At 35.8% G+C, this 27,122-nt stretch overlaps 1 protein-coding gene across 1 annotated transcript; it reads left to right on the forward strand.

Annotated features, from left to right (window-relative positions):
* The first annotated feature begins 2,447 nt into the window (after positions 1–2,447).
* LOC121406216 (proline-rich protein 5-like) lies at positions 2,448–27,044 on the forward strand. Its single transcript, XM_041597239.1, has 8 exons — positions 2,448–2,476; positions 3,115–3,195; positions 4,248–4,296; positions 6,288–6,345; positions 7,219–7,310; positions 7,935–8,010; positions 8,745–9,035; positions 25,266–27,044. The coding sequence occupies exons 1-8, from the start codon at positions 2,448–2,450 to the stop codon at positions 25,547–25,549; spliced, it is 960 nt and encodes a 319-aa protein (XP_041453173.1). The 3' UTR covers positions 25,550–27,044.
* Positions 27,045–27,122: the final 78 nt, after the last annotated feature.

The raw sequence follows: 27,122 nt of genomic DNA on the forward strand, positions 1-27,122 counted from the left end.
TGTCACACCTTTTCCTTTTAATATACCTTCAATTTTCCTTCCTTTCTATCTGTCTTTCTTTTTTATGTATTACTCTATTACTTGAAATAACTTAAGGGGCTGTGGACCCCTTCTTCACGAGTGGCGACGATCTTGTGTAATGGAAAAAAGATACTGAAAATATACTGAAAAGCTATAAACCATTACCAGTAATCCCCATCAATATCCAATGATCCATCATGACATTTTTTATAAGCATTATAAACCGAGACGAGTGCTAAAATTGTTATTTGTCTAGTAGAATGTCGACGCAATGTATTAACAAAAATCACCCCAAAGCACTTGAAGAAGAGGAACAGATGTTAACCAGAATAAAAGAAAATATGGTTTTTAAAAACATTGGTTTTAAACATTCAAGATGATAATTGTGTTCAGGTGATAACTCTTTGAATCCTTGTCAGTTGAAATGATGTAAAAAAAATGGAGATAGCTTAAAATGAATTTATTACATGTATTATGCTTGTATTGCGGTAATTATGCTATGCAACTAATTACTTATTAGTATGCCCTTGCATTAATCATTTGCCAGTTTGTTTGGCAATGAGTTCTCTTCCACACAGGGAAAACCTAATAAGAATTTATATATTAATCATTAGCATAAATCATTCATCTCGTGTTAGGTGTCAACGAATGTTAGTCATGATTACATACATTATTCATATTCTCATCATGCACACCTGACCTCGAAAGAAAAGAAAATGAACGATTGGACTTGAAATGAAACTGCACGATCCACTTTCACTCTTTGTCTGCTTGTGTTTCCATGGTTACTTGCTTGTTTGAGATGGCTTCCTTGCATGTGTTCCCCCAAATCCTCGAAAATAAAGAAAAGTATACAAATAATAAATAAATGAATATATTGATAGACTATATATAAACAAATATCTTAAGGTAAAAAATGTTTTATTGCACGGACTGGATGATTTTGCATTTTCTGTGAAGAGACAGCATGAAGATAATCGAAACATAAATCATTGACGTAATTTTCTGGGGGGTGGTATGTGTGCCCTCTGGTGTTATGAAACAATCCTGCGTTTGTGAATCGCACTGGTTCAGCATTGCTGGTTTTGCTCATATACATTGACTAATGGAAGATTATTATTTTTAAATTAAGACCAATCCTTTGAATTTTAAATTAATGTTCATGTCAGCTTATGTCATCTTTTTTTTAAACAAGTGCACACCTAGTTACCAATAATGCATATACAGCATTTCCATTTATTTGAAAGCAAGATAAAAGAGCATTGCAGATTAAATGCCTTCAGGCTCACGGGCATAGGTGCCGCGGCCGGGGATCGAACCCCGGACTTTATATGTGTAGTCAGGCGCCTTAGACCACTCAGCCTTGGCACCTCCACGGCACCTCTATGTTAATCAGGATCGATCCATTGAATATTCTGGAAAAAGTCATGACAGATTGCATTAATTTAGCAGTGGGCGTGAAATGTTCTGTTTCAAAACGTCGCAAATGGTTTGACGTTGAATACATGTTCGAGGGCATTTGTAACTACATATCTTTTCCTGATATTTATATATAACAACAGTTGTTTGAGCTGTTTTGCAATGATTGTATTAGTTGAATGACAAGTAATTTGCAATTCGTTGTGAAATTTGATCCATCTTTTTTTAGTTTCTGTTCTCGAAACAACATAGCACCAAAAACTATACCCCGAAACGAATATGATAGTCGTCTACAGCATGCCTCCAATTCCTGACAAATTTCATGTAGTTATAGGCTGTCTTGTATCCAGCTGAGTTAGCCATGCAATAGAAAAGGGTCAATCAGGAGCTACAGTCACAACCAACGATATCAACTCCAAACCGACCGATGATATTGAAAATAACTTTATTATTTTGATCGGTCCGGTGCAGTTATACTGCAGTCACATTTCCCCTATGGTATCCGCAAAGTGAGTTGAAAACATTGATTTTAGGGATTTCTGTACGGACAACACAACATGCTCAAAGAAAGCTGGTACAGAAATCATTGTTTTCGACTCACCGAACGGCCATGGTAGGCGAAACATGACTGTTATGTGCCATAAATTGGTGTGACTGTCAGGCCCAAAATGAATGTATGAATGAATGTATCAACTAATATCACTATAGAAAGTCTGGCAAGAGAGGGCAGCGTCATCCAAAATTGATATTGGGAATGTGCAGACTGTACTGAAGGAAAAACGGCAAGACGACACACTGTTGCAGTTGCATACTGTTTACGCGTGTAGAATTTTACAGATCTTTTACAGTAAAAATGCATTAATAGTGTGCTTTAAAGAGAGAAAAAATGGTTTTGCATATCTTGATGGCGCCTAATGAAAAACGGCATTCTCGAGATAGTGCTATCCAATAAGCATGATAGTTGTCACCAAATCATGGCCTATATTATATTGGGTACCATTGCCAACATGGCGCCACAATCTCCAACATGGAGCAGGTTGTCCTTTATACGTATATACAGAAGAGTATACAAACGTAATTATCTCTTCGTAATTATCAATGTAAGAAGTCTTAAAAAACCCCAAACAAATTTTGTAACTGAGGATTATCTCTATACAAATATATATATATATATTATTTTATGATTTCTCTTTGCAATGTGGTTTTATGTAGTTTTTTATGTTATATTAAATTTTGTTTATTTGATTTTTTTTAATATATATGATTTATTGTATGTGTTATATGCAATGCTGTTCGTGTTGTCCAACTTTTAACATAATGACCTGTTTAATTTGATGTCGTGGACTTGCTGGAAAGAAGTCTGTTCTGACTAAGAGTGAGTTATACCGAGGTTAAATAAGTACAATACAGTACGATACCATACATGGATTATTAAATCATGATAGAATCCATTATTATGGAATGACTCTACAATGCTAAATAATCAACAGCTTCTCTGCAATTATGACCATGTAAAGAATCCTCACGCCATTCTGGGAATAGGAAACCAGAATCTCCCTTTTTAGTAATGTATAAGTTACTATATTTGTGTTCACACGGTGCTGGATGTCCGATCATTATGTTCTGCCAAAGTACATCATGTTGTTGTTTTTATTGTTTTCTTTGTTATTACAGAGTCCAGAGTAAAGTCTTATCAGTATTCAACAAACGAAGGTTACAACCCGGTGAACTATATGAACTGAACAAGATGGTCAAGTAAGAATTCCCTTTTTACCTTACTTTAGGAAGAACAGAACCATTATATCAATGGCTCTGAATAGAGTGATCCATCCGTATATTTTTATGTGCATGTTTATATATTTATATTTAATATCATATCTTGTGCAATATGTATTTCATTGTGATTTTCATACGGTAAATAAAACCAAACCAAACCAAATTCAACTTAACTTTTGTTATACTACTCTCTAAATGTCAAAGGAGCTAATCTGGTCCCTATAGTCACTCTCCTCTCAGAGTGAGATCAGGGACCAGTCCTGATGGAATGAGATTTCAATCTTTCAAGAGTGAATTTTTACCTTTTTTGGAGTGAATGTGTAAAAAAGTGCACACTTTCACTCCGAAAAGGGTAAAAAAAAAAAATCACGAGTTCATTCTTTCAAGAGTGAATTTTTATCCTACTTTGAGTGAAAGTCTAAAAAGATGCGTGCTGTCACTCAAAGAATGGTATAAAAAGTAAACTCTTGAAAGATTGAAATCTCACTCCATCAGGACTAATCCATCATCTCACTCTGAGAGGAGTGTTATTAGGGACCAGATTAGTTCCTTCTAATCGCAATAAAACTTTGAAGATGATGCTCATTGAATGATCAAGTGCCGAATGACAAGGACGTTTTATTTCTAGGCTTTCTTTAAAAGTAAACTAGTTGAGATTACTAGATCAACAGTTAGTTGGCTCAACCGATATGTCCTGTGATGATATTCTTTTTTTATGTTTATTGTATTCAGAAATGAATCCAGTCTCGCCCAATGTGACTAGTAAATACGACTAAGAAAAAAAAAATGCACAAAGCTGACATATCTGAAAGCTGAATTTTGCTATTTTTATTTCACTTTCGTATCAGGACGAGTTTAAGAGTAGAAGTTCATTTCAGTTTGTTCGTTGTGGAATCTTTCGAAAAAAATATGTGTTTGATTGTGTCATCATTCCCTCACGAATAAGCTAATACTAAAGCAAATGGCTTTCCCTGACGTAAAGTTATGAAATTGTTTCTTTCTTGTTTGTGCCTATATTCCTTCCATTCCAGAGTTGCAATCAAATCAGAAATCGGGTCATTCATATCAGAATATTACAAGGTAAGTGAAACAATGCCATGAATTTCAATTATACACCGTCTTTTGCTTGACCTTCCGGAAGATAGGTTCATCAAAATCAGTTTTTGGTTTCTGGAAAAATTCAAATTGCCTTTATCATGTTTCTACGGGTAGTAATGCTGGTTGTAGTATTCAAACGTGGAAATGGGTGATCAGGATACTAATCCCCCCATGTAAAGAGGAATGAAACATTTGGAACAAGTAGGCTTGAGTCGAAACAGAAAAATCAAAGAATTAAGAACAAAGAAAGTTTGAGAAAAATCAGAATAATAACATGAATAATGAGAAAGTTATGAGCATTTGAATATTGCAATCACTAATGCGATGGAGATCCTTCATTGGCAATGCGACAGGGATGTGTGATGTCACATGTGAACAACTTTGCCTGTGATAGACTATAAAATACCCTCAAAATGTCTCTTTTTGCTTTTTCTTATGGTGATACAAACTTTTTATTCATGATGTATTCTTTAAAAACCTGTATTACATGCCCTCCTATAGAAAGAACACAAGTCATGATCTACTGATAGATGTGATAAAAGAGGCAATTTAAGTGAAATATATACTAAAGTAATTGAGAGAGTTGTTCACAAGTGACATCACACATCTCTGTCGCATTGCCAATTTGAGGATCTCCATAGCATTAGTGATCGAAGTATTCAAATGGTCATAACTTTCTCATTATTTGTCCGATTTTTCTCAAACTTTCGTTGATCTGTTTCTTTGATTTTTCTGTTTTCGCACAAGCTATCGTGTTCCAAAGGTTTCATTCTCCTTTAAGTCATAAGAACCTAATAATTCTCATCTCCAATAAACGTGAACAAACTGGCAAAGGATTGTGGAATCGGAACATAGAATATAATAGAATAGTAATGGTTTATTGGTAATATATGATTGACAGCCATTGGCTGAAATATACATGTTTACATGGTATAAGAACATACAACGATATTATACAAAACATGCAAAAAGTGGATAAATAAAAAAATGATTAGCATTCAATACACAAGTAATAAAAAGATATTCATTATAATAGATCACATTACACAAAGATTTTCATTACAACGGATTACATGAAGGAGTTTTGAGTGTAAGTGATCTATAAATCGTATTTCTGTTAACGGAGTTGAAAGTATTTTGTGACATAAATATAGATCAATTATTTTCTTGGCTTCTTGATATTTGAATATGATATGAGTATTTTGATACTTTATAAATCCGTTAAAACTATTCAGAAGGCTTGTTGAAAAATCGATGACATTTACTAGTCTTACTAAAAGACTTTATAATAAATCTTCTACATTATATTTCGATAATAAAACACGAGTCATGCTCCGTATATGTTTTTTTTTGCTAGATAAATATTGTTATCTTTCTATTTCAATCACTTTTACATTGAAGGCGATAGCATAATGACTATGATTTATAATTATATTATAGCATGGATGCCATATTGTTGTACTGTTTTCTTAAAGGAAAATACACAGGCTAGTTTATATTCAATTTTAATAAAGTCTTATTCCTTTTTAAAATTACTATATTATATTCGTATAGAAAAGGAATGCATAATGCGTGGAGTGATCTCTTCCATGCAACATACGAAAATGGAATAAAAATTGAAATAATAATTCACAACAAAAACTGTGGTGTTAACTGGTGTACATAGAGGACCACACAAGTTATTGTACACCGGTGTAAAATTGGTGGTGTTAGTTTTACACCTATTAGTGTTATTACAACACCTATGGCTGTTACATTTACATTCTTTGGTGTTATGTTCAATCTCTAGGGTGTTATTTTAACACCTTAGGGTGTGGTCCTCTATTAACACCAATTGGCGTCAGTTTTAACACCACATTTTTTGCAGTGTAGATACATATACTTGTTGCGATAAATGCCACGGATATTGCCGATACCATCACTGCCGATACATAGATTTGTATATAATTCTCTTCATATTCTTTCTTCCACAGAAAAATCTGTTACAAAGAGGAATGAAAAGTCTTTATGACTCGCTTGACAATGATGAAGGTAAGAAAATGCAGTGGTTCCATTATTTCTGTCAAATTGGTTATTTTAAAGCGTCCATGTTTAAAGGCAGTCTAGACCAATGAGAATGTCTATCCTACCCATTTGTGGTGAATGAGTTCTCTCTAAACGCCTTAGATTTAAAGTCAATCTAAATATATTGTGGCCAGAGACCAATCTAAAATTGGATCGATAGTTTCAATCGAATACGACTGAATTCTAAATCTATTAGATTGTAAACTTCAGTGCAACTTTAGAATGGTCCCTGAGTGATCACAATGTATTTCTATCTACGGCTAAGGATTTAATTTATTTAATTCCTTTATTTAATGAATAAAAACTATTAGTATCAAAACAGATTTTGAAAAGGGTCTGAACCTTCTGGATGTCAAGATTAATATTTTATCCTTAAGTGCATTAGTATACACATCAGTCTTATAATTACCATCCCCTCCCCCGGTAAAAAAATTGAGACAACACAAATATAATTTTTATGTACGTTGCATTGAAGTATATCTATTCGAACTCGAAAAAAAACCCAGCAAGTTTTACGCTAACTTTTGTACAGTCAACTAGAATAATGTCACCTGTCTCATCTTAAATATAATAGAAACAAAATGGCTTGTTGCCTTGCCGAGACCCCTTTTCTCATGTTCAGTTATGGCGCTCTATGACTGGTGGATTTAAATGAAAAAGATCAGCTGCCATTTTGTTTCTGAGAAAAGAAAGTCTAGGTGTAATTTTGCTATTTGTCAGCGTTTTCTTATTTATTAACTCGAGTTAAAAAGTAGGAATACATGTGATGTATCTTTATACTGAATGATTAGTCAAAATAATTGACATATTTAATGAATATTTCTATTCTATTGCATTTAGGGCGGGGATTACTTACCAGTCTCGCTGAGCTTTGGAACTATTTCTTCACTGAGATACTCCCAACGCTGAGGGCGATATTTTATCCAGTCCAGGTATTCAAAATTGCAGTCATGCACTGCAATAAACGTGTTAACAAAGTTAATTTTTATTGGATGGGGGGGGGGTCTTATGGTTGTGAAAAATAATACATTCCATATCATTTGTAGGTTAATTATTGGATAGGGTAAGTGAAGATTGATGTGACAAGCTGTGGACTTCTTCCTTTTATTCAGTATTTTGATGATGTTCTTGTAGAATCGCGTCTTTTGTAAATTTGAATAAAAGATAGGCAGAGAAGTTCATTTCATTCCAAGTGGACGGTCGTTCATCGGTGCCAAACCTGTTTTGTCTTCTGTTATAATATATATATGTGTTTATGAACTGACTCAAACGAAATGAACGTAGATTGTGTAAATAGTCATTATGCTGATTCAGTGTGTATAAACGCCAAACAACCAATTCACAACAATAATAACAACATACATTCCAACATGTATGGGTTAGTGAGTATACACATTAATAGATTAGCAAGTGAAATAGAATTCTAAGTTGATGACTATTTAAGGAATATGGAGCCCGAACATAAAGTTATTCTGGAGGTATTTCAAGTACTTTCTACACAACTGACTGATTTTTTAAAACTGTTTCCATCTGATTGTCATGTTTTCTACTTCCAGACCAAAGGCCTGACGATGTACCAGTTGTCTTTATTAGGGTTTCGTGATCATGTAGTTCTTCAGCTGCCGTTAGCAAGTAAGTTCAAGACCTGGGGCCCGTTTCATAAAGTACCTCTAACTGTTGTAACTTTGACATTATGGCAACTACCATTGCAACATGGCTCAGCAGCCAATCAACATCAAGGTTACTACGGTCATCTTGGTAGTTGCCATAATGCGAAAGTTACAACAGTTCCAACTCTTTATGAAATGGGCCCCAGGTGTCGTCACCGTTGTCAGATTCCCCTTAAAAAGAAGTAAATTTACCCATTTCGCGAAAGTGAAAAGTACTTCATGAAACTTTTTTTTGTAATGATGGATACCAGTTACTGAATGAAGAATACGAATATACGTGGATGATCCACATTGACATGCAATTCTTATTCTGTTTACGTCCTTTTAGTGTTCCGATATAAGAATTTGGAAATACTGATGACTTTTATCCTCTTAATCTTCTGGAACAACTACAATTCGCCAAAAATCTAGGGATCAAGTCATCTGTATAATTATCTTCACTTTGTTCATTTTTATTTTTTTTAATTTGTTGGGAACATTGCCATTGGCAGAGACACTATCTTCGTAGAAGAATAGGGACCCGTAAGGTTTACCTAAGTTCAGAAATAGTGGAGACATATCAATTTGAAGTGTTAGAACTCTGGCCAAAGGAATGACAATATTTCCTTCTTAGGAACCTACAGTTTGAACAAATTAAGGAAACAAGTCTTCTGTAGTTTAACTGTTTTCATTTTGGATATTTATTGCCATTGGCAGAGGCGCTGTCATCGTGCAACGAGAGCGAGGTCCCTCCGGAGATCACCCAAATGTTGCTGAACCTACACGCGGTCCATGATGGTGGGTCCTACGCCACCACGCCATCCGAAGAGTACGTCCAACTCGAAGTCCTCCTCGCGAAGGTGGTGTGCCCGTTCCTCGGTTCCAAAGGGCTGTACTTACGGATGGGTGAAGACGATCCGGCCGTCCCTGCCCGCGACCCCAATGCCAAAGATGACAGCCAGAGCACCTCAGGAACCGGAAGTAGCGGCGCCCAAGGACGTAAATACGGTCAGTATGTTCCCCGGAAGTTGAAGCACAAAGACAGTCTAGGGCTCCTCCGAACGGGAGGGATTTCGTTACAGGCTCTGTTGATTCAAGTTGATCATGTTGATAGTGGGTTATGACCAAAGGCCTTTCAAATAACCTAGAGACAATAGAGACTCTATCAGATGCATGGGCGGATATCCCGTGGGAGGGGGAACGAGAGTCGTCTCCTGCCCCTCCCTGGAGGGACCAAAATGATCAAGAAAGAATTTCAATCAGCATGATCAGTAGCTGACTACACGTCTTCCAATTTAAAATTACTGAATACCATCGACAGACAAGTCTTCCATTTTCAAATTTGCTGAATATACCATCCAAAACCACTCTTTCCATTTTAGATAATTATGTTCATTCAACCTTTCAGAATAATGCATCTGAAGACACCACTTTCTTAAAATCAAAACTGGGTTTGGTTAGGACCGTCACTTTAATGATAGGGTTGGAAATCTTTTGCAAAGAACTTCTAAAGTTGACGTATTTAGTAGGCTTGTCAAAGGTGTGCGTGCGTCTTTACCTTTATATTCCACGGCGATCCCGCTCAACGTTCCATTGTCCATTTTCTTGCCTACGGGTCAGTGCTCTTGCCATTCAAGACGCCACCGTTCCCTTTTGCAGCGAAAACGGAAGCGTGCGCTTTGATCTTTTCTTTTGACACCACCCGGTTGTCTCTCCGATAAAATGTTTCTGCATGAGCGCCCTCTATGTCCACGATATCGGCATTTTAGGCAAACTATTAAACGCCCGATCTCTAGTCACTGATCTGAATATTGTTGTGTCCTTGTATCGGTGTGCGTAGTTTGGGGTATATATTTTCAAAAGTTACGCTTTCACATTTTTGGGGAGAATTTTTCGTTTCTGGTTTCAGTATATGACAAATTTCAATTAGATTTAGATTTCATTTCTTTAATAGAACAATTAAGCTTTAGCCCTTAATAGCACGAGCATGTTGTTTTATTTTGAAGAACATACCGTTAACATATTGAATTTCTGAAAGTAAGTGTTCAGGCGAGGGTAAGATTTTTTTTCATCACACTGAGCCCACACAGTCAGCATTGTCGGGTGAAGAGGAAAAATATGGAATTTTCCTTAACATCTTTGTAAACGAAATGCAAAAGATACAATATAAATCATACCTTGGTCCAAAAATGATGGCATTTAAAGATATACATTGAAACGCTACCGTGACAAAAAATAACAATAAATACATAAAATGCAACCGTTTTTTTTCTGGAAAAAGGTTGAAAACTAAGGGCAGCGTTGAAATTCAAATTTGAGCTTAACATAGGCCTATGTTTAATTTAGCCCTCTTATATATATGTTCACTAGCGTACCTACAGGGGGCAGACTCCCCCCCCCTCCCCCTGACGAGTCACAACCCATGCAACAGTGTTGGACCTATCCCTGCCCCCCCCCCCCGACGAGAAGTTGAAGACCTTTTTTTCGCTTGTCAATTTGTTTTAGCTGTGAAATGTCCTTTATATCCTGTTGAGGACTCTTTTAAGGCGATTTTGCCCCCCCCCCCATTGTGGAAATCCGAGGTACGCCACTGCATTTGTTTAAACATGGAATTCTAGAAACTTATATATTCGCACATAATACAGATGCCGTGCAAAACAAACGAATAAAATATCATTAATTGAACTTTAAAAAATAAATTGGATGCTCAAGCTGTCATATCGGTAATTGTAGCTTAAATGCACAATTCTTGAATTTCATTACCCGAAATACAGAACAAAAAGTACTTTCGTTACTTTTTAAGACCATTACAAAAATCTTTACCTTCGAACGAAATCAAAAGCACTTGAAAATAAATATTGAAATTATCAAAGTTGAGGTAGTCTTGACCATGAATAGAGTTGAGTGTTTATAAAGGAATTACGCGTCTTCTATTAATCCCATTCTAAACTTTGAATGACCGATGAAAAATATCGCGTGAATTAAAATGAAACTTAACACATTGAAGTGACTCCGACATGACACTGGACAGGAAAATCTATACTATATCTTTTTACCTGTGATCCGTCTTTATTCTCTTATATAAATTTCCCCTGTGATCTAGAGTGCTTTGTGACCTAGTGTTCTTGATTACCATCCAGGAGCCACAGAACCGAAGGGGATCTGGGGCTGAGGCCTCCATAAGTACCATAATTTTATGCATGGTGACCCCACCCCTTCAAACCAGTCCGCTCGGGGGAGGGGACTTAATTATTTCTTTCAGTTTTCCTGTTCTACATACAATATTCAATTTTGTCAACTTAATTCTGATGGTTCCTTTTTTTTATCCAACTTCATTCTTCCTTTGAATTTTTCTAAAACTTTTCTATACCTATTTTCTTTTAACCTTCACGTTTGACTTGAACAATACGTGTATATTGCCGTTGATTTCTTCTTCCTATCAAATATCTGAATTAATCTGCAATGTGTGTCTGTCAAATTATTGCAAATTAGATTCCCAGTGTCTACGGTAAACATAATTTACCGACGTAACGGGTCCTTCGGTTGTCGGCTTGACCTTATTCGGTTTAGAACGACCCCACCTTCGATCTCCACCTCGCGCAAATCGGACCCTAAACACGAAGTGTTGGGGCAAAAAAGACATCCTTTATAAATTATTCTATCTTTGTTTTATCATCCCCGCAAATTCGACCCTAAACACGTAATTTTCCTTGCGAAATAGATACCCTTTTTTCATTATTTTTGTGTTTTTGACACCCTTATCACGTTACGTACGTAAAGTGCCCTATCGTGGAAAAGACATCCTTTTTACGTGTTTTTTGGTCGCGCATGGTATCCACTCGTCAATGTAAGTGCCCCACCCCCGGGATTAAAATGCACAGAGAGATGGTAGGCAATAAATATAACTCGAATGTTTACATTAAGAGTAGACCTATCATGCCTATAAAGAGGGAATTTACATGCTTAATTAAAAATGTGTTGATAAAATATCATTCGAACGTTATGTTATAATCTGCTTCGCCAAGCAGGTTTTATGTAATATTGCTCTTTATAAAGGCAAGCATTAAACTACATTAAATGTCGAAATGTTGAGAAATATATTGGAAACCATATCAAAATGCACATTACGAAAAGAAACAAAATCAAGGTTCTAGTATGGGGACAAAACGAGAACAAGAGAACTACCCATTTGATGCTAATTGTAATTCCCCGAAAGCCGGACGTTGAAAATGACATGGGCCAGTGCATTGCAAGCTGTATTTAACGGCTTACCCATTGTCAAGGTAGATTTAAATTACCCCTTTCTTGATTGCGGAGATTACCCTATATTCTTGAACATATAGAGGTGGTCTGAGTGGTGGCGGATTTCAATAGAAAGATTACCTCTTGATTGGTATATAGGGGTATGTCAAGGGGAGATTATCACTTTGTCAGCGCTGGTGACTGTCTTGTTACTTTGATGTTCTCCGATGTGCCTTCTATTCGAAAACCGTGTTTACAACTAATCCCAATTATGAGACTATTTGGCATCAAAATGAAAGCCTAACTGCACCTTTTTCATAGACTCGTTTGAAAATAAAATACTTACGTTTAAGGTAAAATTGGAATATAAGAAGGCGCTTTATAATATGTAAACCAAATATTGTCACTTTTAAGCTTTATTCTTTAAATCAAATGTAAAATAAATGTAAAATAATCTCACAAGCCTAATCTAAATAGTGCGAACGCGAAGCGCCCGCTTTTTTAATTTTTTATTTCATGTATTTTGTCCTAAAATAGCATTCTGGCAATGCTTCTGATCCTAAACGAGATGAATGAATTTAGTACGCATTGATCGTTCTGATAAAAAAAGGAATCTGTTAACGGCTGCTCGTAATTATCCGTAAATTAAAACGTTACATATTTCAACAATTAGATAATGCGAGCGCGAAGCGTGAGCTAAAAATATTTACTTTTGTACCTGAAGAATGGAAGTTCTAAGCAATTTTTGTAATCATGAAAAAGGTACATACATAACTAAGTAATCGATGCGAGCGCGAAGCGCAAGCGGAAAATTTGAGATTTGTAGGAGAATTGTGAGTGGATATGGATCACATTTAAAAAGGAACATATATGATTCATTATTATTACTTTGAGTTTTGACATAGGGCCGGAAAATTCTAAGAACAATATTCCATCATATGAAAATTATGACTGTCTTCCTATTTCTCTTCTTATCAAATCGCGAGATGAAACTTTTTGATATTCCATTCTGAAAAAGGGACAATTTATCATTAATTTATTAATCTAATAAGCCTAATCAGAGCGCGAAATCTGTCAATATTATAGCACTTCTATAATTATGAATAAGATGCATGAGTTGATATATTTTCAAAAATCAATGTGCACGCAAATCGCCAGCCGAAAATTGTTGATAAACTGTCATAAAATGGAGATTTTAATTAGTTTGTAATATAATTAATATTGAAATTTTCATAACTCACCAATCAAAATGCGAGCGTGCAGCGCTAGCTAATATGTTTTCACAATCTGACATGAATAGGGATATTTTGATAACTAAAATAGAATACAGGAAAATAATAGGTACCTGACAAATCAAATTTTGTGAGCGCGCAGCGGGAGCAGAAAATGTTAATATTCAGACAATAATTTTTTTTTTCAGAACACTTTTTAAAAAGAAAAGTTCGATTTCCGAGTTAAAATATGTTATGTATATTGACTTAAAAATTTGATATTTTAAGTTCCATATGTGTAAATCACCTAAAAGGCAATGCGAGCGCGAAGCATGAGCGAAAATTTTATTTAATGACATGAAAGAATTCTTTTTAATTGTTTTTCCCTCATCTTATTTATTCAATCGTTGTCCTCCTCCTATGTTTTTTCTCCTCTCTTTTCTTTTTTTTCTTTCTTTCACCGTTTTTTTTTGCTCCGCCAATAGAGGGAGGAGGGAGGGGCGGGCCCCTTCTGCCCCACTAGATCCAACTCAGGAACAATCTAACAGAAAGTACTAAACAAGCAGATTCAAGAGAGAAATTCAAATTTATTTTTTTTTTTTGGGGGGGGGGGGGTAAATTGGCTTTTTCCGCTGCATGTGAAGCCCCTATCGTTTACAGCCTACTGTTAACTGTGCAACTACTTTAATTTTTGGTGAAATTCATTCTCTCTTTCTATTTGTTCCGTAGCGTTTAGATACATGTTTTGTGCTTCACTTGTAAGTGGTATACAAATAATGTAAATTCCTATTAATGGCGTGCGCTTCCCGATCTCCTTATCGAAATCAATATTAATGAAAGAGCACAATATTGTTCTCGCTCTAATGGAGGGGGGGGGGTGTCAGTGTTCTATCAAGCAAAAGACATAGGCCTATATGTGCATAAATTCATACCATTGGTGTAATGATAAAGGACCTGATGAATTCTGTTTTTGTATATCAACGTTATCATAAAGTTAATACAAATGACAATCAATATGATTCAGACGTACAAACTGATATAACATGCATCCAGAAATCGAAATGTCCGATGAATTCAAACGTACGTAGCAGGAATGCCATGCAATGCGGATGTTACAGCACTCTAAAATTAGAATAATCTCGTATTACAAATGTCAATTTTGCTAAAAATGCACATAAACTCATAACTTGATAGACTCTTGGGGATGATATCGTTGATATAAGAATCGCATCGACCGCGATATGCAATCAATTTTTATACTGCATCGGACTTGACACCGGGGGGGGGGGGCACTTCCATTCACGAGTGGATACCATGCGCGACCATGGGGTCTCGAAAAGCACCCTAAACACGTAATTTCCATATTCTGAAAATGTACCCCTTAACAAGTACTGGCGTGTGAAACCCTACCCTTAACAAGTATTGGAAACAAAACGATACTCTTGGCAAATGTTCCCTGAAATGAACCCTAAATAACAAGTAAAGGAATGTTTTATTGTTACGGGTCCTTCGGTCGTCGGCTTTACCTTATTTGGTTTAGTACGACCCACCTTCTACACCTCGCGCAAATCGGACCCTAAACACGAAGTGTTGGGGCAAAAAAGACATCCTTTATAAAACATTCTATCTTTGTTTTATCATCCCCGCAAATTCGACCCTAAACACGTAATTTTCCTAGCAAAATAGATACCTTTTTTCATTATTTTTGTGTTTTTGACACCCTTATCACGTTACGTACGTAACGTGCCCTATCGTGAAAAAGACATCCTTTTTACGTGTTTTTTTTTTTGTCGCGCATGGTATCCACTCGTCAATGTAAGTGCCCCCCCCCCCGGGACTTGACATCCCGCAAAATCTTTCTATAATTAGATTGCTATCCATTCTCTTTCTTTTTAATCTAAATATAATCTGTCTTTCAGGATCATGATATGAAAACCCTTTTATAACAAACATGATAAAGGAAAAACGCGTCTCAAGTTATACATGGTTCATTGCCTCAAATATACCAATCATCTTCGCTTGTTAATGTTTACATTATCACTGATATTATTATTCATGTTATTCGTATTATCATGTCCATTAACATCACTTCAAAGTTCTAATTATCACAATCATCATCACTGTTATCATCATTCATTCATTATCTATTTCCAATCGTTCTCCAGTATCAATTTTATAGTTTATATCATTAAAAATATGAAAGATAATAGTAATGATTATGGTGATGTTGGTAATCATGAACATTATATCCGTTCTGTGAGATAATTTATGCGATTTTACACGCTAATCGCTCCTCGATGATGTTGAAAGAAATCTTTTAAATAGCACAACAGAAGTCGGGATGGTAGTTACTGCATACACGTACTTTAATACACTACATTATTACAAAAGATTCCCCATCGGGCGGGCCAACGGTCTTTTGAAGTAGGTTTATCTATTGAAATTACGACAATAATCACGACAGCGGATATGGGGAATTAAAGACTGTGAGCGTCTAGCTCTCTCATTGTTTTCTGTGGCGAACCCGCTGAGCATGCTATTGTCAATGATTCTCTACTATACGGGTGAGTGATCTTGCTCTTTCATGATCATAGGCCTGGGCAATGACTAAGAACAGTTCGATGAGTATCAATGCCAAGCAATCCTGAAAGGTCAATAATGTTCAATTCTCTTGATGGAGAAGTTTATATCATGGCCCTATTTGCTTTGGCTTTTAGGCCAGTAAGTGTACTAACTAATATTAGTTATAAATAAATAATCACGTTCCATCTATTTTAGAGTAATGATCTAATGCTAATATATCACTCTACATGTCTCCCTGCAGCTTACGGCCCCATATCTTCACCCGTAAGGTACAGAATTTTGAAGCTTAAATTATTGAACATAATGGCATCCTAGTATTGTAATGATGTAATCACTGCAATATAGATAAAACATTAATTTAATTCTACTCACATTGATTTTACTTTAGAACAAACTCACCCCCCCATCTTCTATTTCTTCTGTTCTCCGTCGTTATTCTTCTTTTCCACCTTATTATTCTTCTTGTTCTCATCCTTCGCCCCCTTCTTCATCTACTCTTCTTACTCCTTCTCCTTTTCTTTATCTTTTTTTCTTCTTCATATCCTTAGTCGTCTTTCATTATTCTTTTTTCTCCACCTCATTCTTTTCTGCTGCTTCTTTCTTTTCCCTCTCCCCTTTTCTACGTCTCCTCTCTCTTCTTGTTCTTCTGCCCACCTGCTCTTCTTATACGTCTCCTACTGCTTTTCCTTCGTTCTTCTTCTTTTTCTTCTTGCATCTCCTTTTTTTCTCTATCTTTGTTTTCCTCTCCGTATCCTTCCTCATCTCTCATTATTATTATCATCCCTTTTTACTGCTCCCCCATTCTACATGTACGTCTGCTTCTCCTTGGTAATTCTCAGTCTTCTCCTCCTTCCCCCACCCCATCGATTCATGAAGATAAAATTATAATGAAATAATAGAAATGTTAACGAAGATAATACTTATAATAGAGAAATGAAGATGATTGCGATAGTAACAGCGGTGATGACGATATCGATAACTATGGGAGGTTATAGACCATGAACAGCACAAGATATCAGGAGCAATTTTAAATATGATTACATGACGATTTCGATACGAAATATTTATCATAAATCTAGATCTAGTACATTAATGTGCACTTCAGGGGCGGATCCAGCTTTCGCCAATAGGGGGGCCGATAAATATTTTCAGCAAAATTCTTCTCTATTGGCCGCCATAATTCTATTTTTGTTGGTTTTTCAGGGGGTAGTCCTAACTGAAGACTGAAGTTTTAAGTAAATGTTAGTTTTTATTGTTATAAACAAGATAAGGTATCTCATGTGGTCATAATATAAAATGCGAGCGCGAAGCGCGTGCAAAAAAATTCGAAGATTCTGAGCAGTTTTTATAATAATGAACAAAGATAAGTATCCAACTAAACAATGCGAGCGCGAAGCGTGAGCCGAAACGTGAAAATTAAGGGACTTAATTAGGACTGTTTTTATTGATTAGTGAAGAGGATACAAGTATCACCAATTAAGTAATTAGTGATATTCCGACCTGAAAACTGGACGGTCTAAGTGCGTTTTTATTCAAAATTAAAGAACAAGCTTGTTTGCATGTCTCAAACAATTAAATGCAAGCGCGAAGCACGAGCTTAATTTTTTGATAAACTGACATGATACAGGAGCATTTTGACAAATTTTGGAAAGAATTTCCAAAGAGGATAGGTTACTCACAAATAAAACAATGCGAGCGCGCAGCGCGAGCTGAAAATTTTGATATAACAATTTGTGTAAATCAAACAAAAAATGAAAGCTTGATGCGTGAGCTAAAATATTGTGTGCAAATTGATTTCAGAACTGGATATATAAAGTGCCATTTAATCCTCTTGAATGGGATTCATTACACAGTTAATGCGAGCGCGATGCGCGAGCGATTTTTTTTTATATAAAGTCTGTTTTCCAATTCTTCCCCTCATCTTTTTCTTGTTTCCTTTCGGGGTCGGGCCGGCCGTTACGAGGCTGTTACTTTTCTTCCTGCTTTTCGTAGTTTCTATCAAGAAACACTTTTTTCTGCAGGTTGTCAAAAAATAGGGGGGCCGGGGCCGGCTCGGCCCCCTCCTGGATCCGCGCCTGCACTTATCTTTGTAGAATAATGAAATCGCCGCTCAATATCGATAATTCTGATGATTGCTAAAACATGTGAGGGTGCCGTGGCCGAGTGGTCTAAGGCGCCTGGCTATACATGGAAAGTCCGGGGTTCGATCCCCGGCTACGACACCTGTGCTCTTTTATCCTGCATTCAAATAAATGGAAATGCTTCACGCATTATTTGTAACTAGGTGTGTACTTGTTTTTTTTTTTTTTTTTAAAGCATACGTGGTACAGTGTGTTATAATATTGCCTCAAAAATACCTGACATTTGATGGAATTCTGTGCTTATATCGCTCATTTCTCAGCACTTTTACCATTTTCTTTCACAGGGCTATTTGGCAAATATTTTTCATTTATACAAACAAACACTTCGTTGGTAAAATTCATTGCATTCTGATCGAACTAATTTTCTGATCGTTACCACAATTGGTATTTATCTTTAATTCCGAACATTACGTTTAATACGTTAAACCAATTAAATGAAGTTATACTTTAGTCTGTTATATGTTTTTATGTTGTACACTCATGCCCCGAGAGGGGATCGATAGTGTGAATAAAATGTAAATCTAAATCAGGGGTGGATCCAGCCTCTGCCAATAGGGGGAGGATGATTTCATTTTTCACCCATATTTTCCCGATCGGCCGCCAAGGTTGATATTTGTTTATTTCTTTGAATTGGTTGTCCCAGTAGCGTAATGATTATTAAAGTTATTTTCTAAGTCGTCGCCTCATCTTATTTACTCGCCTTCCTCCTCTTATGTTTCCCCTTCTTTTTCTCCTCTCTTTTTCTTTCTTTCCCTTTTTTTTGCTCCGCCAATAGGGGGGGGGGGGGCGGGCCCTATGTAAATGTAAATCCAACCAAGAATTGGGTCTATACAACATAATGTCTAAAGGTCGGGGGCGGATCCATGACAGGGGAGAAATTAGGTTCGCTTTCAAGGGGGGGGGGGGGGCACTCTTCTGTTTTGGCTGCATTTTGCATTACAAATTTTAATTGTGCCTCTCATAATGGGGGGGGGGTAGAAAGGTAACGGAAATTTGAGGATGCTGATTCATTCATGGCATACAATATTCAAATAGACGACCACAATTTCGTAAATATCCAGTCCACGCGCATGCGTACTCTCATTCCGAAGACGCAAGTCATGAATTTTGGGGAAAATGTTTTTAACCCCCCCCACCTGATCACGAATTCTGCGAGAACACAACTCTGCTTTCTCATGAATATTGATTTCGATGCAGAAGCAGCAATCGGGATGCGCACGCATTTGGTCAAACAACGAAAAAAAAGATTAATATTAATCGATGACAGTCGTTTTTAACACAATCGGACATTGATGTCGAGGGACATGGAATCGCTTATCTGGAGAACCCCTCTCAAATTTCCGAGTTTTTTCCCACTCTTTCAACTGTATTTCCTCCATTTTTTTTCTCACCCTTCCTCTTTTTCCATCCCAATATTATTTTCTTATTTCTCTCTATTTCCCCTTCCTTTCCTCTCCCTTTGACTTCTTAGTTTTCTTTTTCCTCTTTTCACAATCTCTTTTGGTCCCGCTTCTTTACAACATGGAGATAAAGAAAATTAAGAGACAATATGTTATCCTGGGGAAATTGTTGCCCGTCAAAATTTTTTAGAAACTATTTAAAACAGTTTCTAATAAATCTTTGTAAATCTTTGATCTATCTATGCCTAATAGTTTCAAGCTGTTCGGTCATATTTTTTTATCATTCTATTTCCTTCTGTTTTTTTTTTGGAGGGGGGGGGCTCTCGACACTTGTTTGAGATGCGAGTAATAATTAATATTCTAAGTCGACGTGAATTATACGAAAGGCTTGGGCCTACGAAACGAAAATATGTGGAATCTTATTTTCCCACCTAAAACATCATGAATTGACTCTCTCCAATTGCAAAAAAGAGGTTTTCATGTTTATTGCAGCAAATTCGTAAGATCAGTAACGATTAATGACAAGTGCGTGATTTTTTATTAAGCTACCGTGGCTATTTATGAATGCACCAGAACTTCCATTATAGATGCGAACCACAGTTCAGAACAGTGACGCGAAATCTCGATCCAACAGTCAATATGAACAACATGATGAAGGCACACATTTGTTTTGGTCGTAGAGGGAGCTATTTAGAATAAATTTTTCGGCCTTTCGACAGAAATTAAGACTTGCAGGAAAGACGAACAAAAGAACGGTGGCATCAAAGGGCCTTTGATGGCGACCGTTCCTTTGAAGAGAAGGGAACGTTGGGCGGGAAAGCCGAAGCGAAAACCCGGATGCGGGAAGAACGATGAAGAACGGTGCATGGACTTTTGACAAGCTACCTTAGTAGGTTGGCTTAAAGGAGAATGAAACCATTGGAACAAGATAGCTTGTGTGAAAACAGAAAAATCAAAGAAACAGATCAACGAAAGTTTGAGAAAAATCGGACAAATAATGAGAAAGTTATGAGCATCTGAATATTGCAATCACTAATGCTATGGAGATAGCAAATTGGCAATGCGACAAAGATGTGTGATGTCACTTGTGAACAACTCTCCCCATTACTTTAGTATATATTTCACTTGAATTGCCTCTTTTATCACATCTATCCATAGATCATGTGTTCTTTGTACATGAGGGCATGTAATACATATTTTTTAAGAATACATCATGGATAAAGAGTTTGTATCATCATAAGAAAAAGCAAAAAGAGACATTTTGAGGGTATTTTATAGTCCACCAAGCATGCCAAGGGGAAGTTGTTCATCAGTGACATCACACATCCTTGTCGCATTGCCAATAGGAGGATCTCCATAGCATTAGTGATTGCAATATTCAAATGCTCATAACTTTCTCATTATTTGTCCGATTTTTCTCAAACTTTCTTTATTCTTATTCTTTGATTTTTCTATTTCTACACAAGCCTATTTGTTCCAAAGGTTTCATTCCCCTTTAATATCTAGAAAGTGGGAGAACAATTTTATTTATCAACCCTATTTGTATATGGTATATATTTAAAAAGAAAGAGTTATTTGAATTGAAGACCTTAATATCAAACGATGGTGTTCGTGGGAACAACCTTTCGTCTATACACCACTTTCTGGAAAAAGTTGCAAAATATTCTGGTAAATTATCATTCTTTATAGACACGCGTTTAGCTAAACAAACGTCATTCAATTTTACTCAAAGGTCAGACTAAAACAAGTGGTTGAAGAAAAGTGCCCTGTAAGATCATGTATTTGGGTGGTTTCTTGGATTAATTATTTTCATTTTTTAGTCTTTCTGAAAATAAGATTCATGAAGGATATACAAAAGGCAACCTTATTCGATTAAAAAAACGAGCTTGAACAAAGTGCCTTGTTACTTTTTGTAAAACGCTTATTTATATGATAAATTATTTTACTTTCAGTCTTTCAATGAATTATATTCATGTAGGATGTGCAAAAAACTACTATAATCGAAACTGTTGTCAGTTTCTGTCTTTCTCGAAGACGATTTATAAGATGTGCAATGGATGACCATATTGAAAACTTTATTAGATCATTAAGACTAGTGCCAAAATATTAAAGGTTTAATGATTGTAGGGGTAGAGGGCGAAAACCATGCATAGTCATGTATAAAAGGAAAGTTAGAGATTATAATTTACTCTGACGGTACTCTGAAATCCAGATTAATCCAACTTGTTACATTAGTCTACTTTTCTCCTTTCTCATGAGAACTATGATCATAATTTACCAAACAGGTATTCAGTAAATCATGTATCATCCTTTCCGGTTTGAAGGCGTATCGGTAATTTTGAAATATAAATATTTTCAAATCAACATCGGGTTAAAAGCAATCAAAGCTGTCTGAGAATTTTTGTCTATTTTCTTTTGAACGGGGCTAAATAGGTTAGTATTACAACATACCTGCTGCAGACCTACGTGGTCATATTTCCGTTTCTTTTTTAAAAAAATGACGATATGAATATTATTCTAAATAAATAAAAGAAGTATCTTGGTTGACGTTTTTAGCAGTTTAGTTGATTATAGAAGTTTTAAATCGAAATTTTATCTTGCATTATTTTAAAACATAGTTTTATGGGTCTGGAACAGCCATAATTCATTCTGGCAAACAGATGAAATTCACGAAAATGTCCTTTGCCAGAAGATATTTATATTGCTAGTTGGAATGCAGTGTGAGAATACAGACTCTATTGTGATGCCATCGAAAGGGAATACTATTCAATAAACAACCATAAAGGTCCAACATTAATTTTCAAATTACAATATTTCCGTCATAATGAATCATGTAAACAAATTATATATTGAGTTTGCCATTGTCACCGTTTTAAAAACATTATGATCGATGTTAAATCAGCAATTAATATCTTCTAAAAACTATTATCAAATTAAATAACATGATGATAATATATATCATGTTTGCTATGGTTATTAATGGAGAAATCGTACGAAATGATGGCTAGATAAAATTAATAGTTTCCTTGTTGTTCCAGGCCCGTTGAGTCTTTTGATGAGTATATTGCTATGTTTTCATATCATCTGTATTATATTCCCATTATTTCCTTCCATAATTGTATTGTAAAATCTTCCAAACCCGTTTGCTTAAAATCCATTGTAGATTTAGCAGACCTCACCGTTCTTGTCAAGTAGATTTTATAACGTAGTACCCGACTTTCTACCTTGAAGCACTGTTTATAAGGACCGTATCCTCACTAGATATATATCGTACAGCCGAGTTTCAAGCTTTTTATTTAGACACCCTGTGTCTTATGTTACTTAGTTTACGGTAGTGGTTGATAAAAATAACCGTCTCACTTTCCGCTATAGTCAAAACGCGTTTGATTTGCTGAGAATTTGTTTTTCTTTTCGATCCCAAAATTTTAACACGTTTCCCGATTTTGTCTTTTCGTTCCATTCCTTTCCCAAATCCACACATCCGTGACACAAACTCTCATTCCTTCCTGTCACCATCATGTGACGTCATTACTTACCGATTTGCATGTCCCATTCCATTGGTCCAATGTTGTCACGTGGTGATCCATTGTGTTCGATGTCGTCACCATTTCTGCGCAGCAGCTCCAGGGTATGTCCCGCGCGCATTCGCGTCGCCGAGCTTAGCCTTTCTGCGCAGGTCGAGATTCAGCTTTCGGATTAACAATGTCAGGCGAAAGTTCATGCGCATGCGCTTTTCGGACGATACTCCCGATCACCCTTCTGAATCGATGCCTGAATTAGATAACGAAATGACCGAATCTGCAAAGGCAAATAGCAATGGCTGAAATAAAAGTAGTATTACAATCAGAAGCTTTATTCTTTTGCTTGCTTTTCTTATCTGCTGGTGGAGGAAAAACGTGAAAAGTTGCAAAAAAGGATATTTACGTTGCCTGGAATGAAAGTGGTGCATTTGTATTCCATAACCAAAGTATTTTTTTTTACCAAAAGTATTTTATAGCCAAGGCGCGACTACAATGTAAAAGTCTTTATATTCCAGAGTAACTGTTTTCTAAAGATTGTTTATAACTTTGCTTTGCTCTATGGTTGTGCAGGTAACAGTACGCCCAAAACCTTAATCGCTATACTTTGGTCTTAGCGATGTCTTTGATGAATAACTTTTGAAGTCTAAGAACCGAGTAGGACGCGCATTCCACGAGACTGGTTCACCGTCATTTCTCATTGCACGTACCATCACTTGTCACAATGTTAATCGTTGATCCCATTACCCCAAAGCCGAAGATTCTACACCATTCTTTAATTTGCAATTTCAGTCGTATTTTTTGTTTGATTTATTTACCACGTTATTAATTATGCTTTCTTTTGTATTTATTTTTTTGTTTCCCCCACACCATTATATTAACTAACAACAAAAATGCATGATTGTGTATAGATATGTACCAAAAATCCAGAATTTGCCTGGAGGTTATCAACATAAACTCACTTAATTAATATTCTTATTTCTTCCCTTTTATTCATCCCTCCCAAACTGAAATATTTTTTTCATTCATTATCGGTCAAATTTCCATTGTTCATACGCCATGTTGAATATTCAAATTCATCTGGGAAAAATATCCATTTGCTTCCGCAATACTGTAATCTATTTACTCACTGTGTAAAATTTATGTTTTGTATTGTTTTCTTTGCAATTTGACACTGCTATGCAATATCTTTGTAACACTTATGTTCGCTTTTAAAACATGTACATATACATCTTAAAAATAAATTTCATTGTCTTTTGCGCATAAATGACCAATACCGATTCCATTAAAATGTGGTAATTTCTGTTGACTAAAAATGTGTCAATAATCTCATTAATTTCTCATCCATGAAATGGTTCTTATCAATTTGTAAACTTTTAACTTTTCATTTCTATCTGCATTCTCTTTGTTACAAATTTTCTCGAATTACTCTAAACTGCATTCAATATGGAATATTAATAAACGATTATCTTTTATATCAATTGGATTTTTCAATGGAAACAACAACAAAAATGGATTTTCTGATAATTCCGTTGAAAATTACTTACCAATTTTGGTTATTTATTTCCTTTGTTTTGCCGATTTTGCTTAGCTGTAAAATATCCTGTCTTAATTTCGTTCTTCTCATCACTATACATTAAAAAAACATGTTTCTCCTTTCCTTTTCAACTTCGTCATTAACTTACTCTTGTCTCTGTAAGATTTTTTTTTTTTTTCTTGTGAAAACCGCCTCTTCTGAATTGTAATTCTTTCTCTATATGTATCTTTTATTGTTATACATATATATTTATTATATTCTTGTTTCTTATTAGCACATGATCTCATGATTTTTCCGCTTTTGTGCTTTCTAAATATTTTGCATATACTTGCCTGCGTGCATGGCATTACTCCATATAACTACTCATTATCACTCCTTAGCACCATTCCCATCATGCCCATGCACTTCCACTTCCGGTTCTCGATCTAACCACTTTTGAATTCAAATTAACCCACACCTACCGTCGAAAACGCATTTCTTTATTCGATTCATTCTTTTCGAACATAAAATCCACTCCCATCCAAATTCCATGCACCATAACAAACTTTTGAAAACCCCTTCCCGAAACGCATATATGCATATATACATATATACATACAAATTCAGACCGGCAACGATCTCTGCAAAGGCTTAGCCTCCAAATACAGCCGTCCAGCATGGATTACCTCGCAAACACGTCGGGTGGATCAACGCCGTCCTCGCCGTCGGCCTACGCACGGGAGCATGGAGCTGTGCGGAAACTACAACTTGGCCACGTCCAGAGGAGAAGCAGCGCCCTCGTGCTGAGCTCGTTGGAGACGCTGGAGGAAGTCGAGCGTTCGGGTTTTGTCGGATCGTTTCGGGAGAGAAAACGATCCAAATCAGAAATTGAATTCGACGGGAGGAGATAACGACAGTGTACCTTTAAACATATTTGCTTCCATGTACCACTTATTAATGATAGAAGCTGTGCTTTAACGCTTCTAGTGGAAGGTAGATTATAATTGGTATACCTTAACCATGGACAAAACAAATGCATTCAAGTAAACATTACTTGATATCGTGAAAAACGGACCAAATTAAAGGATAATCATGAAAGAAAATATCTTCCCCTTTCCCCTCTTCAGTTAACCTTTCTATAACTCATTAAACCACACCGGCCCTGTACTAATTGTGATTCTTATACTAACAAACCGTTTGCGGAGTATTGCGATCACATTTTTCCATACCTGAATTCATTTGTATTGGTTGGATACATTGGTTCGGATTTTTATAACAATATCATTTTAACCATGGTGGAGAGGCTTTTTTTCTGTTTGGCTCACGTTCCTATAATGACGTCATATATTTCATATTTAGGACCTACTAGTTTCATTAGGCGTACTATCTCGCTGCTTTACCACTTGTTTTATTTTTCATTACTGGACATTTACATCATTCTTGTAAGTGCTTCTATATTCAAGCCGAATCATTAGATACTACTCAATGTTAGCTCATAATAGCGCCCTCTCTCGTTTATGTTTTTATAATAATGGTTCTGTCATGGCTACTTTAATAAAATGTCTTTATTGCCTGTCATGTTAATAAGTAATTTCGGCTGGGTTCCACATTAGCATGGGAAATGTAGTATTGCTGAGTTTCTAAATGTTTAAGCCGTAAAATGATCCTTGTTAAGGTTAATAAAGCAGTTTTATCATGCAGTAAAGTCGTTTAATTACTAAACTGGACACGGGAAGCAAAACGTCTTCTGACCATAATCCAATAATTCAAAATGCGATTTGATTTGATATGAACTGTTTTGTTAATGAGCTTGTTGACGTTCATGATGATGAATGAAATGTAGATATTTCTTTTTGGTTGACGTTTTTTTTGAAACCTAAAGAAGTAAATTATCCATTCCTTTGTCCTTTTAGAGCTGATACATCCACCTTTTTTTATTTTGCTTTTTATGTCTTTCCTTCGTTCTCGTTTCTTTATTGTATATTATTACAAAGCGAACATTATCATTGATCGAACAAAAGGGCCAACACGAGTAATATTGTTGATTTTTTTTCCTTATTCATGATTATTACATGTACAATTTAATTTATTCCACCTGTGTCTAATGAAAGTCGTTTTGATAAAGACGTGGTTTTTATAAAAAGGTGACTTTTAAAGCTTTAAAACAATCCAAATGTTTCAATCGTAGATATACATGTACTCGTGTTTCATTCAAATTTTGTTGCAATTGATAGTTTTTAAAGAAGTAACAGCATGAATTGAGTAATTACACAAAACAAACATTATGAGCGAGCAAAACCTACACCTGATCATGGAATGAAAAATTATCGGGAGAATGCGGGAGAACAAAGTAATTTACCCATTTGCGTAAATCCATGACGTCATGCTATTCAAGTGGGGGGGGGGGGGTTAAAAAAGATCACCCCCCACAACAAATTCACAGCTCAGATTTACACCAGTAAATATACACCATGGATAATCCAT

This window comes from Lytechinus variegatus, chromosome 19 (assembly GCF_018143015.1).
Source record: "Lytechinus variegatus isolate NC3 chromosome 19, Lvar_3.0, whole genome shotgun sequence".
In the NCBI taxonomy this organism is placed as follows: Eukaryota; Metazoa; Echinodermata; class Echinoidea; order Temnopleuroida; family Toxopneustidae; genus Lytechinus; species Lytechinus variegatus.